The sequence below is a fragment of the Budorcas taxicolor genome, chromosome 6, assembly GCF_023091745.1.
Source record: "Budorcas taxicolor isolate Tak-1 chromosome 6, Takin1.1, whole genome shotgun sequence".
NCBI lineage: Eukaryota > Metazoa > Chordata > Mammalia > Artiodactyla > Bovidae > Budorcas > Budorcas taxicolor.
The window spans coordinates 4967128-4983320 of NC_068915.1; the positions used below are offsets into that span (position 1 = coordinate 4967128).

The following is a 16193-nucleotide window of genomic DNA, read 5'->3' on the forward strand; positions in this document are numbered from 1 at the left end:
TCTTCCTGCCTGCCCTCCACCCTGCTAAGTTTTGACAAAATGGTGTGTTACTTAATCTAATTTCTTAAAAAGAATTTTTTGTATTGCTTATACATATAACGTTTCATAGAAAGAACATGTCTGAGTATCTTTCTTTTGGTGATGACAGTTGAACAGTACTCATAAAACATAACTGTACTTGAGTAACTAATAATTACCAAAGATCATCATTGTACAGTTTTGAAAAATATACAAAAAAATACAATTATTGGCAAACAGTTGCTCTACAGTGTTGTGTTGGCCTCTGCCACACATCATCATGAATCAGCCACAGGTACACATATTTCCCTCCCTCTGAGCCCCCTCCCAGTTCCCAGCCCACCCTACCCCTCTGGGTTGTCACAGAACAGAGTGGAGCTCTGTGTCGCACAGCGAATTCTCCCGGGCTGTCTGTTTATACATGTGGTAATGTACGTATTTCCACGCTGGGCTCTCAGTTCGTCTCTCTTCCCTGTTCTCTGTGTCTGTACTCCTGCCTTGCAGATAGTTTCATCAGTACCATATTTCTAGATTCCACATGGATGCTTTAATATACAGTATTTGTGTTGCTCTGACTTCCTTCACTTTGTATAATAGGCTCTACATTCATCCACCTCATTAGAACTGACTTGAATTAGTTATTTTTTATAGCTGAGTCATATTCTCTTGTCCGTATGTACCACAGCTTCCGTATCCATTCATCTGTTGGTGGACATCCGGGCTGCTTCCATGTCCTAGCTCTTGTAAGACGTGCTGCCGTGAACGTTGGGGTACATGTGTCTCTTTCAATTACGGTTTTTTCATGGTATGTGCCCAGTAGTAGGATTGTTGGGTCATAAGGTAGTTCTGTTCCTAGTTTTTAAAGGGATCTCCATACTGTCTTCCCTAGTAGCTGTGCCAGTTTACATTCTCACCAGCAGTGCAAGAGGATTCCCTTTTCTGACATCCTCTCCAGCATCTATTATCTGTAGATGTTTTAATGATGGCCATTCTGACCACTGTGAGGAGAAACCTCTTTATTCAGTTAATTGTGTTACATTAATTTTGTGTGTTTGTGCACCACAGGTTCATTTTCTTCTTCTGATTTCTTTTTTTTTTTTTAATTTTTTTTTTTATTTTTTATTTTTTATTTTTTTTTTTAATTTTAAAATCTTTAATTCTTACATGTGTTCCCAAACATGAACCCCCCTCCCACCTCCCTCCCCTCTTCTTCTGATTTCTGTCATTTGTTCTGGCTCATTTGTTTAGAAACTTTGCAGTTCTTTTTCTCATATCATGTGGATAATACTCTGTCCGAATCTGTGTATATTATCAAATAGCTCTCCTTCCCATCTGACTGTGAAGGATTTCCTGACTGGATACGTGATTCTCAGGTTGTTGTGTTTCTCTTTCAACTTATTCTCCAAAAATATTTAACTAGGCAATTATGGTTTTTCAGTTTTAAAAGTGTCTTTATTGAGTGCTGCACTTGAATCTCCTTAAATTCCCTTACGTAACTGACATATTCTGTTTATTTATTTTTTTGGCCATGCTTCATGGCCTGTGGGATTTTAGTTCCCCAACCAGGGATTGAACCAAGACCATCAACAGTGAGAGCACAGAGTCTTAACCACTGGACCACCAGGAAACTCCCAACGTAATTCCCTTTACTTAAAGTACTCTCTCCTGTAGGTGTTCTGTTTTACAAGTATGGATCTTATTTTTCTGTTTGGTCTCCCTCATAGGCAGCTGGCCCCTTGTATAGGCAGTTTGCCCTGGTGGTTTTACTGATGCTCACGACTGGTTATTGGGGAACACTGTGGTATCAGTCCTGCCCTGTAGCAGAAGGCTCTTGGTTGCTGTGGGCCTGCGGGGGCAGGTGGGCTCTCAGCTCCCTCCTGGCTTTCTGGTCTCCTTGCACTTTGCTGGGCTGCAGGGATAGGACGGACTGTGGGCTGTGGCCCTGCCTTCTGTGACTTCCAGCTTTTTACAGGATCCCCTGGTTCCCAGTCCTCAGCACTGCCTCTTGTGCTGTTTTCCAGTGAAGTACTCAGGCTATTTGGGAGAATGCCTCTCACCTGTTCTGTGCCAGGACCTAGGACTTCACTTTTGCAGCTTCCCATAAACGCTCGTGGAAGTTGTCTTGCTCGAGAACAAGTGGCTTAGAGCTGGGGTTGAAGGAAAAGGTGCTCCGTTCAGGTTACTGTATTCCAGAACCGCTTCCCTTCACCACTCTCCTGCATTTCCCATTTCATACTCCTTTGATGCATTTCATACAGATGTTTCTGCTTTATCCTGGGCACTAGTGCAGTTCTTTGCTTGATGTTTGCTCTGTCAGCTCAGAGTAACAGACAGCTGCAGTAATCTAAACCCCAGAGGTTACGCTCTCAGTAACAAGGTGGGCATTCGCTGCTATGAGTTCAGTGGCTCCAGATGTCAGGGTGGAAAGTTTTGCAATTCTCTCGGGCTTAAAGTGGCTGCTGTAGCCCCAGTTATCATGATCTTATTCCAGACGAGGATAAAGAGGAAGTAACCAAGGCATTAGGGTGTTTGTTACCTGCCGACTCAGCTCTCGTTTAAGAGCTTTTGTGGTAGGTCCATACTATGATTTCTGCTTTCAGGTTGTTAGCTCTCCTCTCTGCCTAAATGGAGAGCTGATAATGTAGTTTTTCTACCTAGATACATTAGTACTCTCACAAAGGTCAGTGTTCTAATACTAAGGAGAAAGGAAACGAAGATTGGATATTCTTCATATTGAGCTTTTTAGAAATGCACTTTATTGATGGCTTACTTGAATTGCAAGAACACACACATGCACAATAGTTGGCCTTGAAATATAATTATATTCTAAGTGGGGACTCTAGCCTCCTTTTGTGAAAAACATTATTTTACATATAAATGATTCAACTGCAGATTGATTCACTTTAATATAACTTGTTTCATTTATATGTATATGTGTTTTATTTGCTGAACCATTTCAAAGTAAATTACAGACATTATGACCATTCATTCCTCCATACTTCAGCGTAAGGACATTTTCCTAAATAGCCATACTATCATTTTAGCATCCAACGAAAATAAATGATTTCTTAATGTCTTCTAATTTCAGCCCATATTCAAATTACTCTAAGTACCTCCAAAATGTTTTTATAGCTGTTTATTTTTGAACCAGAATTCTCACGGACCACCTCTTATACTTGGTTATGTCTATTAAATCTCTCTTAACAGTCTCCCTCTTCCCATTCCCTTAAAAACAAAACAAAGCAAAAAACAAAACAAAACAAAAAAACAGTTACTCTCTGAAGAGAGCAGGCTCTTTGTTTGTGGTATATATCACTATCTGGATTTATCGGATTGTTTTCCCAAGGCACATTATTTAATGTGTTTCTCTGTTGATGGTGGTGTTCAGTTGCTAAGCCATGCCAACACTTTGGCAATCTCATGGACTGTCCAGGAGAAAGGCTCCTCTGTCCATGGGATTCTCTAGGTAAGCCTATTGGAATGGGTTGCCATTTCCTTCCCCGGGGGTTCTTCCCGACCCAGGGATTGAACCCATGTCTCCTGCATTGCACGTGATTCTTTACTACTATGCCACCCGGGAGCCCTATTTGTTTCTTTGTGTTCTGTATTTCTTCTAATCTGAGAGTTAGATATGTACTTTACACACACACACACCCACACACCCACCCCCCCCCCCCCCCAACACCACACTAACGTATATTAAGCACTTCTCTCTGCCCGCAGGATCCTCAGGAAATGATGCAGTCTCTGTGGTGGGAGACAGGGAGGAGCACAGGCGGCATCTCCCGCTCCCCTCTTACCTTGTGCTCCCTTCTAGATAGCAGGTGCCTGGAGAGACAGGACAAAGGGAAGAGGTCTGTGCCCTCTGGAGGTGCCTGGAGAGTCTAAACACCCCTGTCACATGTCCCTGTGACAGACCCTGGGGACCGAAGGGCTGGAATGATCGACTTCATACTGTGTTTTAGCAGCAGGCATCTACCAGCACTGCGTTGATGCAGTTTTCCCGTTGTGAAGATGTAACTGATAATCTGTAGGTTCACACTGTATGAACACCTATTTTACTGTCATGCTTTTACCCAATGGTTTTAGCATTCATTTGATAATCTTTGCTTGAATCAGTTCCTCCTCCTTTTATAAATTAGACTCCTCTGTAAAGAGGAGCTTTCCTTCATCATCTACGGCTGTCTGGTTATTCTGCAGTAGCATTATTGTTGAAAAGAGGAGAAAATGCTTAATTCTTTCTCTTTATTATTTTTTATAGGCTAATATGGCAAATGAGGCAAAAATTCTTTTTTTCTCTTTCTGGCAATCACTATGGACTTAAGAATCTGTTAATATTTCAATTACACTCTTGTTCTCTTTGATTCTCAAATTGTTCTAAATTTGGCCTATGGACGCTAGGATTTGAAAGCCGAAAGGAATCTTAGAAATCAGCTAATCCATATCTGTGACTTCCCAGGTGCTTTAGTTGTAAAGGATCCACCTGCCAGTGCAGGAGACACAGGTTTGATCCCTGGGTTGGGAAGATCCTCTGGAGAAGGAAATGACAACCCACTCTAGTATTCTTGCCTGGAAAATCCCATGGACAGAGGAGCCTGGCAGATTACAGTCCGTGGGGTCAACAAAGAGTTGGAAATGACTGAGCGACTAAACAACAAGGCATCTTAGAAATCAGCAAGTCTGGATGTCCACGTTTTATAGCTGAGGAAACTGAAGCTCAGGAGTTTGTTCCTCTCTGTTGGGTCACAGATAGTTAGCGGCAGAGCAGGGGTTAGCATTCCAGATCTCTGGAATCCTCAGTGATTTCCTCAGTGAGTAAAGCTTCTGCAGTAAAGCTTGCTTTCACATTCTTGCTAATACTGTTAGTCAAAATGACAGAAAATGGCACACATGCTTCCAGTCATACATTTTTTATTAAAAGTTATCGTCTAGTCTGGTGGGTCCCAAGTTAAATGGATATTTATCTGCCTTGTTTAGAAAAGAGCAAAGAAGCACTGTTTAGTCTCAGCATTGAGGTAGTCAGAGAAGTGAGTTTGACTTGGACGATTTGGTGTTTGCAGGTTGAATTTGTCTTACAGTCACATTTTATTTGATCTGCACAGAATTTTGGAAACTTGAAATTCATTGCATATATATACAGAATACTAGTGATTTCATATACAAATTTAAATTGTTGGTTTCAGTAAGATATTCAGTTGGAGTTGGAAGGCTTTTTAAATGTGCATGTCCCTCCAGCTCCCCTCCTGGCCACTCCCTGCTCTATCCTGTATATATTTTTGTCTGATGTTGTGCTGCTTTCCTGCCTCATCTTGTAAGCATTTGGGTTAGTGATTCTTTAGATCATTGGAAGCAAGGAATTCTAGGAAGATTTCTTGAATATAGTCACAGGTTGAAGGTAGTAATAATCAGACACACAAACAGCAAGAAAATGGTAGAGTTGATGGGTTTTTTTTTGCTGCTAGTATGAGATCTTCAATAGCTAAATCACAAAGTAAAACCAATGATGACAAGTAGTCAGCTAGAAATTTTTGAAATTTTCAAGGAGATAGTTTGAAATGTTGCTTTCCCTCTAGCCATTAATTATGAACCTCATGTTGGGTGTTGAATAGACTCGTGCACCTGGTCAGAAATATCCCCTAGAGAAGGGAATGGCAACCCTCTCCAGTATTGCCTGGGAAATCCCAGGGACAGAGGAATCCAGTGGGATATGGTCCATGGGGTTGCAAAGAGCAACTGAAAACACACATGCATATATAATTTATATTATGATGAATCCTGTGAAATTTTTCTATATCAAAAATGAGCAAATACTAGCAACTTCATACAGTTCAATCAAAAGAAAAAAGTTACACGATATGGAGTGCGCGCCCTAAATCTTCCTTCCATTGGTACGTTACCCAAGGAAGTTTGAAGCCTGCTGAGGTAGGAAAGGCTTACTCTTAGGTTAGAAGTATCATAGAAAATGGCTAGTGAATAAAGCTGTGTATGCATTAAAATTATGATCATGAGGAAGTGCTGCTTGTGTAGTAGAAATGACAGTGAACAGAGAGAGAACGGGGCTGGATAGCAGGTGCTGGGATTCTTAAGGGAAGTCTAAGAGCGGGTTCAGGAAGTATAAAAATTTCATCAGAAGCTGAATATAAATTGTTTTAATTGTCTTCAGTAACTAAGAGTTAACTATTGATATTTTATAATCTTGCAGCCACAGAAACTCAAGTTTATTTGATCACATCATCCCAGTATACTCCCTAGTGTGCTTTGAAGGCAATTTTACCAAATCCAGAGAGCTAAATATAAATTTATCTCCTCTATCTGAATTTTATGTCAGTGTATTTCAAGTTGAATTGCAGCCCATTGGTGTGTTGTGAAATTAATTTGATTATTCACTTCTGTCAAAACTAGTGTTTTTTCAAAAGTGAAGTAAAATCGAGTAGAAAATATGAAATACATTGTACAGAGTAAGGGCAGTGTTATTTCAAGAAGTTTACATTTTAGTTTTTAAAGTATGTGTTTCTATGTACAGTTGACCTTTGAACAGCATGGGAGTTAATCCACACATAATATATAGTTGGCCCTCCACATCTGCGCTTCTTCCACACCTGTGAATTCAACCAACCAGGATGATGTGATTAAAATATCCATGTTTAAGTGGACCCACACAGTTCAAACTGTGTTAAGTGTCAGCTATGTATATGTGAATATACTAGAACAAGATGCAGAATGTATTTCTTGGCTCGAGTGAGAAATTTGAAAGCTGTATTTATTATAGTTTGGTAGTTTGATTTTGTGACAAAGTGATTGCTCACTATTAGTAGCAAAGCTTTAAACTCACATTCCTGATTCTTATTTTGAGTTTTCAAAGCTTAAGAACTTTAATAATCTTACTCGGTCTGCATCTAAGCAGGCGTTTTCCCCCTGATCCCAGTCATTTCCTTGGGTTTCTGTCTCTTTTCGGGCTTTTGAACCCAGCTTAATTGTTCGATACAGTTTCTGTTCCCTCTGGATTTGTGCCGTGGAGAGGGACTGACTGGCACGGGCACGTCTCTTTGGAAAGTGTGTCCTCAGATGGTTTTCTTCTGCAGTAGCTGATGAAGGCTAGATATGTGACAAAGTGGAGTGAAAAGTTGAACTATATGTGCATTAATACCAAATCCTCAAATTTATTTCTCAAAAAACATCTTAATACTTGGTTTCTTTCTTCAAGGTTGGCTGGAATAGCCAAATAGCAATCTGCCTGTTGGTGTACTTGTTTTTGGTTTATTTAGGATTATAGTTTTGATTTCAGGAGTCTTTCTAGCATTTTCTGCCTCCTAGTTAACATTCAGCAATAGATCATCCAGACTCTGCTGTTACTTGTGACTTCTCAGAACCTCTTTCCTTTATCTGTCAAGTGAGGGCCTGGGTTGTTACTGTTTAGTCGCTAAGTTGTGTCTGACTCTTTGCGACTTCGTGCATGGTAGCCCACAAGGCTTCTCTGACCGTGGGATTCTCCAGCCAAGAGTACTGGCATAGGTTGCCATTCCCTTCTCCAGGGGATCTTCCTGACCCAGGGATCGAACTTCGCTGCCTGCATTGGCAGGCAGATTCTTCACCACTGAGCCCCCAGGGAACTGTGTTAGCTAGTTGTACTTCCTTTAAGCTTTAACACTTAACTGTTGCCTGGAGTTGGGTTTTCTGTTGTTCATTAAGTCATTTATATTCCTTGAAACACTATTTTGGTGGCTTTTTCCCCCCTTAACAGTGTTCATCAGAAGTTCCGCCATGTCCTTATGGAGGGAAGGGTTCTACTGTAGAATAGTCATGGAAGGTTTGGGGGAGGCTCACAAGGACACGTGGGATCCCGTGTCTTCTCTGTACCATGTCTGTGGCGTGCTTGGCTGGGCAAGCGTGACTCCACTCCCAGTCCCTCCAGCCCCTGCTTGATTGCCTTGTTGTGAAGACAGTTTTGCTCACCATCCACCCTGCCTCACAGATCCCTCCCTGTGGGGGCCACTCCTGGTTTTGCCAGTGGTTCTTACCTGGGAATTTGTCTGTACACAGCTTTCCACATCTTACTCCCAGAGATTCTGATATTAATAAGCTCAGGATTCTGAATTTGAAACAAGCGACCCTGGTGAATGAATCTCTTGATGGTGATTCAGAGCTCGTGCTTGGAGAAGCCCGGGTTCATGGAGTGCCTCCTTGGTTGATTGAAGGATTGGCAGGAGAATTTAAACTTTATTTATGAACAGTCTTTCTTTGAGAGTGGCAAGCCTACTTCTTTTCTGTTCATAATTGGGATGGATTTATGGTTTTTATTGAAATCAGGTGATTTTCTGCCTGATAGGCTTGTCTCTCAAGTCAGGCAAGACTCTGCTTCTCATGGCTGCAGAAGTTTGAAACATTAAAGTGTGATGTTCAGAGTCTTATCAGAATATAAATGTTGAGCAGTTTAACCCTTTTATGTTGGCTCCTGTGTTGTGGTTTCAGGCTGTTTGGCTAAAAATAGACTAAGTTGGATTTTAGATATGTAAATATTTCCTGTTGGGTAAATTATTTAGTATTTTAAATGTGTTTCAATCATTGGGTAGGAAGATTTAGAGAAAAATTTTTCCAGAAGAGAAATAATAATTTATTTTTGTATCTTGATTATTGTACTAATTCATTTTCAATATAATCATTACTACTCAGGGTGAAAAGTTTGGACCATTTGCTGGAGAGAAGAGAATGCCTGAAGATTTGGATGAAAATATGGATTACAGGTTGATGTGGGAGGTGAGGATATGATTTTAAATATTTAAAATGTTTCTCTTTGTACTGTTTAATTCATTTATAAGGTTAAGTTAATAGATATTGATACTAGTTGACTGTTTAAGCATTGAATGTTTTAGTTTTAAGGAATCTGAGTACCTTGAGAGTTTAGCATTTAAAAAAAATTGTTGAAATATATAACTAGATAATTATTCTATAACTGAGTCAGTTTATATACTTCATCACTAAAAATATTTAATTAATTGATTTATTTGTCTGACCTTGCCAGTTCTTATTTGCAGACTGTGAGGTCTTCTGCCAGTTCTTATTTGCAACCTGTGAGCTGCGAGGTCTTTGCTCTTTGCTGTGGCGTGCAAGATTTTTTTTAGTTGCTGCATAGGAACTCTTAGTTGTGCCATATGGGATCTAGTTCCCTTACTAGGGATTGAACCTGGGCCTCCTGCAGTGGGAGCCTGCACTGGGAGTCTTAGCTACTGGACTACCAGGAAAGTCACTGAACTTCATCATTAAAAATAAGTCATCCATGAATAAGGATGTTTGGATTTCAAAATAAGCATATTTTTCCTATGGATTTAGAATTTGATTTCTGAAAATTAAATTATATTTTTTGTTTAACTTTTATTTCCCAATTGCAGTTCTAATTGCACAGAAACATTTCCGAGCTTTATATTGGAACAGAAATCCCAGCTTAAAATATACCTTACTTTTAAAAACATATTTAAAAAACTATGACACTGTAGATAGTCTTTTGCTATCTGAAGTTTCTCTAATGCAGGAATTTATATATGCAAATGCACATATGTATATATTATGTATATATTTGGAGAATTTTCATCCTAGCTTATGCCACTTACTTTCATTACTGTTCTTTGCTAATCTTCAGAAAAAGAGGGGCTTAGGGGTGGAAATAGAAAAACAGAGGTGTGGATATTGTTCAACAAAAAGCTGGAAAAGAAAACTCAGTCCCAAGAATTTTATTTGGTGGGTCGCATGAGGAGGGTGGGAGCTGAGGTATGTGTGGATGGGGCTGAGAGGAGTAGGATCGTTAAATCAGAGAGGGATGCAGTGCTGGACCAAAGAACCACGCATACGACGTCTCTCTGAATGTGCATTTATCAGGTAGGGTCACCAGAAAAACAGAGAGGTGTGGGTGGGGGTGTGTTTCCCCCAGGGGATTGGCTCACATGATTGTCGGGGTGGTATGCTGGAGCCTGTAGGCTGGAAACTCAGACAGGAGTTAATACTCCAGTCTTGAGGAAGAACTTCTCGAGCATACCTCAGTTTTTGCAGTTGAGTCCTTTGGTTTGCTCAAAGGCCACACACAGTGTTGACGGTAATCTCCTTTATTTAAAGTCAGCTCACTGTAGATGTTAGCCACATCTGTAAAACACCTTCAGCGAAACCTGGGTTACTATTTGATTAAATAACTGGGTACTGCCATCTGGCCAAATTGACACATAAAACTGTACTATCGGCAAGCAAAACAGATTTTTAAGCATCACCGTATTGCTGAGACTGTTGGATGCAGGGAGTAGGGTTGTTTGAGAAGGAGATTCTTGAAAGTTTTCTGAAGTGCAGGTGATGGAAAATGGAAATTTTATAGTCTTTAAGTGGAAAATGTTACAGGTTTACCTTAATTTAGTATACTGTTTTAATTGTTTATGTTTATAAACCTAAAAAGATTTCTAACGCCCTTAACTGTTTTTCTGGGCTTCCCTGGTGGCTCAGATGGTACAGTGTCTGCCTGCAATGTGGGAGACCTGGGTTTGATCCCTGCGTTGGGAAGCTCCTCTGGAGAAGGCGATGGCAACCCACTCCAGTATTCTTGCCTGGGAAATTCCATGGATGGAGGAGCTTGGTGGGCTACAGTCCACGGGGTCGCAGAGTCTGACATGACTGAGCGACTTCACTGGGTTTCTGTTTTTCTATAAGGTCTTAACTTTCTTAGCAGTTATTTTTTTTTTACCATAAAAATTTTCAAAAATCAAACATTTATTTGACAAAATAACTTCAATAAGCCATAAATGATAAAAACATCAGTTATTAAAGAGGTCATTAATGACTTGATATTTGTTTTATTGTCTCTAAAAGTTTCAATGTCGTGGTCAGGTTAGTATCTTGCGCAGTTGGTAATGCTAAGCAGATAATGATTATCATTTTTATTTTGAAGAAGTCTTCCATGTGGGAAACTTAAGGAGGCTGCCAGTGCTACAGCAGACCATCTTTGCATCATGTATTCCTGTGGTTCTGTGATATCTTTATTGTTTGTTTTTACGTTTCAATAACACCCAGTTCTCTCACTTTTCTACCCAAAGAGCTATTGATTGTAAAATCATTCTGTGTTCAGGTAGTGTTATACTCAAGTAATGATTGCTGTTCTCTGTTTTCTTTTACTTTTTATTTTATGCCTGTTTTGATTAAACAATATTTGTGCTTGTGACCCCGTTCAGAAGGGTACTGGTGAAGAGTCTCCCGGTGCCCCACAAGCCCTCTCTTCTCACCTAACAGCTTGGATCCCTTTAATCCAGGGTTCACGAGCTTCTGCCTCCTGGACTCCTTCCTTCCGAGTCTGGTCTTCAGGGTGGCTTGTTGCTGGGCTCTGTGCTGTGCTCTTGCACTGCTGGGCAGGGCAGAGGACTCTAAGTGTTATAGCTTCTTGGGGGAGCATTTGAAAAACAATCAGCACACCGTCTGAACTGCAGCAGAGGTTTGCTGCTTGCTAGCTTTAGTTCTGCTCCTTATTGTGTTGATGGAGAGTGGCTTCCTATCCTTGAGATGCATTCTTCAAGTCCATTTTTGCTGTTTTAGCTTTGGAGCTGCCAGGATTCAGAGGGTGCACAGAGAAAGGATGATGACTGGTTCTACTGCAGTCTTCCCCCTTGGAACCATTTGAACCCTCTCAAACGGAGATAGTGAGCCTTCCCTCCTCTGGTGGGTAAATTGAGACCAGTTACTTAAGTCATTTCTAACAGTGGTAAAGAATACGCCTGCCAATGCAGGAGATGCAGGTTCAATCCATGGGTTGGGAAGATTCCCTGGAAACGGGAATGGTAACCCCCTCCAGTATTCTTATGTGGGAAATCCCATGGGCAGAGGAGCCTGGCAGACTGCAGTCTCTGAGTCACAAAAGAGTCAGACACAACTTAGTGACTAAATACACCCAGTAGCTCTAGAGTAACCCACTTGCAGCTCTCAGATGTGTGGTCCTTCTCAAGCCAGTGGTTACCTATGCTGTGGTTATGAGTGGGAGCCAGGTAGTGGTGTGGTGTCTGCAAAGTGACACCATGCAAGAGAGCACATGGCGTGATAGCTCTTTGTCAGTTTATATTTTGGTTATGGTGCCAGCAGTTATGGTGGACAAGGCCAAGGGCCCCTAGGGGTCATTTCACACCAGAAGGCTTGGAGGTACGGGTGAGGATTGTGCTTACTGGTGTGCACGGGTCCCTGTTAGTGTGGGCCAGGTGTAGAGGGGCCTGCGGGTTTCAGTGGGGAGCGCTGGCTTTGTCTCCTGCAGCCGCCCCTCTCCCTGCTGAGGGGCAGCTTGGTGTTCTCCGATGCCCACTGCTCAGGGCATTCACCGGCACCTCAGCCTCCCTTTGTGTTGGCCACCAGGATTTGAGATTGGGGTCTGAAGAGACTGTCTCCTCTGTCCTTAAGTCTCCTTGATGCCTCAGGGTTCTCATCTGAAATTAACTGTATTAGCAAAGGAATTCTGGATTTCTGAAGCCTCAGACCATTATAGAGCTTGAAGCTGGAAATCAGTGCTCCATTGTAAGTGCTTCTCATTGTTAGTTTGGTGGAATGTGCGCAGTTGTCTGTCTTGTATTCTATTCCTTCCTTAAGTAGAAGTCTTTCTGCATACTTTTTCCCAGGTGGTTTGGAGTCTGAGATACATTTTCTTCTGTTTTCTACCTGCTCAGACTTGGTCTAAGACCAAAATCCATTGGAGTAATGTTGCTAAAACTCAATAATCTTTGTTTCTAAATCTCCAGGATCTTCTCTTTTTGTAATATTTTCTTCAGTATTTCAAACTACAGCTCGAATACGTTTTCTCCAGGCACTGTCTCTTATTCTAACATGTATCTTTAAGTTTTGGTATGTTTATATTGTGTGGGGTTCCCTATTGGCTCAGTGGTAAAGAATCCACAGGAGATGTGGGTTTGATTTCTGGGTCAGGAAGATCCCCTGGAGAAGGAAATGGCCACCCACACCAGTATTCTTGTCTGGGAAAACCCATGGACAGAAGGTGCCTGTTGGGCCACAGTCCATGGGATTGTGGAAGAGTCAGACACACATAGTGACTAAACATAAGCCACCTGTAGATTACAGCACAGGCTGTGCGTTTCATTGCTGCCTGCTCAGTCTGTTCTTCAGGCATTCCACAGTGGCTGTCTATGAATCCACTGTCTTGAAGCCTCCAAATGGCTCTGCTCTGTTGGCAGGGCATCTTCCCTTCTTTTCCTGGAGCATCCTCTTGCATTGTCTGTAAGGGATTTTTTTGTGTGGAAACTGGCCTGGGAAGTTCTCAGAACTTGGCCTTGTTCTGATGTTTCCAGTTGAGTCATTTATTCCCAAACTTTCCATCTATTCTGAGATCAGAGTTCGGAACCCCGTTCCTCTGTCTCCTGCTCGGGATGGGTTTGTTTTCTGCTCAGTCTTTGAACACTTCCACTGAGGTAGGGTGTTCAGTGGTGTGACCTGAGCCAGGTTGAGGCAGGATGCCATGCCCTGGGTTCAGTACTCCTGGACGGTCCCTCTGTGGGCAGACAGTTCTTGCAGTTAGCCATCTATGAACTCACATGCAGAATCCCAAAGAACCAGATAGCAACCGGAGACTCCAGTGAAATATACCAGTCCTGGGTGATGTTCTTATTTAAAAAAAAAGTCAAATCTCTTTTACTTAGATTGATTTTTTTTTGCTATTGTATCATCTATAATTTAGTAGAAAAATATCTGTCTCAACATAAGAACAATAGGAAAAAAACATAACACTGTTTGAACTTCGCTGCTTAAATTGTCATGCTCTTAACCTAAAGGAGCTGCAGTCTTGTAAGGGTTCCAGAGGTAACTCATGGTGGGATACCACGAGTACAGTAAGAATAGCCTGCTTCACCTGCATGAGCCTGACTTAAAAGGTGTTTAAACAGTTTTATTGTTGTTTACTTTCTGAATCTGTTCCCTTGAAGATTAATGAGGAAAGCTGTATTTTTTACATCTGAAACTGAAAGTGAAAGTGGATCAATTGTGTCCTACTCTTTGCAACCCCATGGACTATAGCCCACCAGGCTCCTCTGTCCATGGGGATTCTCCAGGCAAGAATACTGGAGTGGGTTGCCATGCCCTCCTCCAGGGGATCTTAAGGCTAGGGGAATTACCAGGGCAATTAGTCATTACAGTTTGCTAAATAGCTGCATATTACAAAATGCAGAATATCAAATTATCATAGCTTTATTTATTTTAGTTAGCAGAAATGATTTTGTACCTCTGAGTAAATGTTTTCAAAAATGTAGCTATCAGAATTATAAGATGACAAGATTTGCAGGTGTATTTGTAAGAATTGTTAATATCCTACAGTTATAGTAAACCATTATTTCAGAATAAATGTGTAGACCAGATGAACTGGGGCCCCTTTTGTAATTGGCCAAATAAATGTAGATTGTTCTTGGAAACTTCTTTCCTAACCTCCATTCTGCACTTCACTTACATACTGGTGATGCTTACTAAATTAATAACCACTCTGTGGTTCTAACAAAGAAAGAGCAGATAGGAGCCAGGTGAAGACTAAAATTCCCACCTTACTAATGAGGTGTATATGTGGTATATATTACATGAGCATATAATAACTCTTTTAAGTTCATGGCTCCAAAAAGTTGAATTGGTGAATATGACTGGGATCCTCAGTTTGAATGGAGACTTTATACTCTGTTTCTTGAATCTTGCCCTGTGGACCAGAGTGTACAAAGTGGACTCTTGATACTCTGCTTCTTAAATCTTGGTCTTGGTGGCAAGAGTTGGGCCTGCAGTTTCGATTCTGAATGTATGTGCCATCAGTCCTCTCATGGAGGTTCAGTTTGCAGCACATCAGAGAGCATGGGAGAGAGACAGGTGTGCAGCCTGTGGTGAAAGGCATATCCCGAGTCCGATGGTAGGTGTGCTTTCTGCTCAGCAGGGAGCTGGGCATGGGGAGGAGGAACCGTCAGTGTCTTAACAATCAGCTGAAGAGAAGAAAGCATGAGGGAGAGAAGCTCAAAGTACATTTCTGCTCATTTCTCTCTCATGGAGGAAAAAGTGAGGGAATATTTGCTGAGGACACACACACACACAAACAGAATTAGCCTTTCTCTTTTTCTCACACTGAGAAATGACGAGGTTAGAAATTCTTCACAAAGCAGAAATAGGCATGGTAAGTGAAACACGGTAGAAAGAGCAAGGATACCAGGGTCAGGCAATCTGTAGTGTGATTTTGCGCTGAGGATCCAGTAAAGCTTTTGTTTTCTTGGGGTTTATGTTTCAGCAGGGAAAGAGAGACATAAAACACCTTTAATGAGTAATACAAAGAAAGATAGTGATATGGATATAAAGAAAATAAAATAGGGCAAGAAAACTTACTTCATATGAGAACTTGAGCACACTGTTATTACTGCTGAGAACAGCTACAAAAGACAGATTAAATAGAAAAGTGATTTGTGTAAGGCCATCGAAGAGCTGTTAAAGACAAGATTCCTAGAGTGACTAAGGCTCCAGAGAGAGGAAAACTTTGAACAGATGAATTGATAATCTGTAGCCTTTTTTTCCCCCCGCCTTGGGGAAGTAGTCAGAGCTTTGCTGATGCCGGGTATGGGCAAGAGGCTGAAAATTCACCTCAGCCCAAGAAGAGTTTGTGTTTGAGTACAGAGTAGCAAGTAGATCTTTGGGCAGTGTTGGGGGGTTGGAGTGACATTATTGCAGACCCAGAGCAACTCAGAAACATTGCCGGCGCCTCCTCAAAACATTTGCAGAATTGTGAAGCTGCATGACAGAATGCTATAAAGTTAAACCATGTATGGTACTTCTAAAAGGCAGTATTCTGCAGTCTCGTGTTGCTGTGGAGGGGCCCTCAGTTGCACATCATACTTTCATTTGGAAGGAAGCACTGTACGATGGTGCTGTAGGGATCGGATCAACTGAGGCTGGCTGAAGTCCGCCTTAACTGCAGCCAGCTTTGAGTCAGCTTATTGCCTTCATAGCTTACAGTGAACAGTTTCCACTTTGTCTGGCAGAGGTTGGGGTGAACCCTATAATATCTGCATCCTCTAATTTTTTTTTTTTTACTACATAGTGTCCAGCATTTAATAAAAATGACAAGATGCTAAGAGATAGGACTGTATGACTAAAACCACAAGAGTGGCTGGACAATGGAAAGTGACTTAGGAGGATTCAGATAT

General features: G+C 41.4%; 1 protein-coding gene across 1 annotated transcript in view; it reads left to right on the top strand.

Moving 5' to 3' along the window:
* Window positions 1-16193, top strand: part of PRDM5 (PR/SET domain 5) — a 260338-nt gene that overhangs the window by 20051 nt on the left and 224094 nt on the right. Inside the window, exon 2 of the mRNA XM_052642308.1 lies at window positions 8689-8772. Within this exon, the coding sequence (XP_052498268.1) occupies window positions 8689-8772 (84 nt within the window). The remainder of the gene's footprint in view (window positions 1-8688; window positions 8773-16193) is intronic.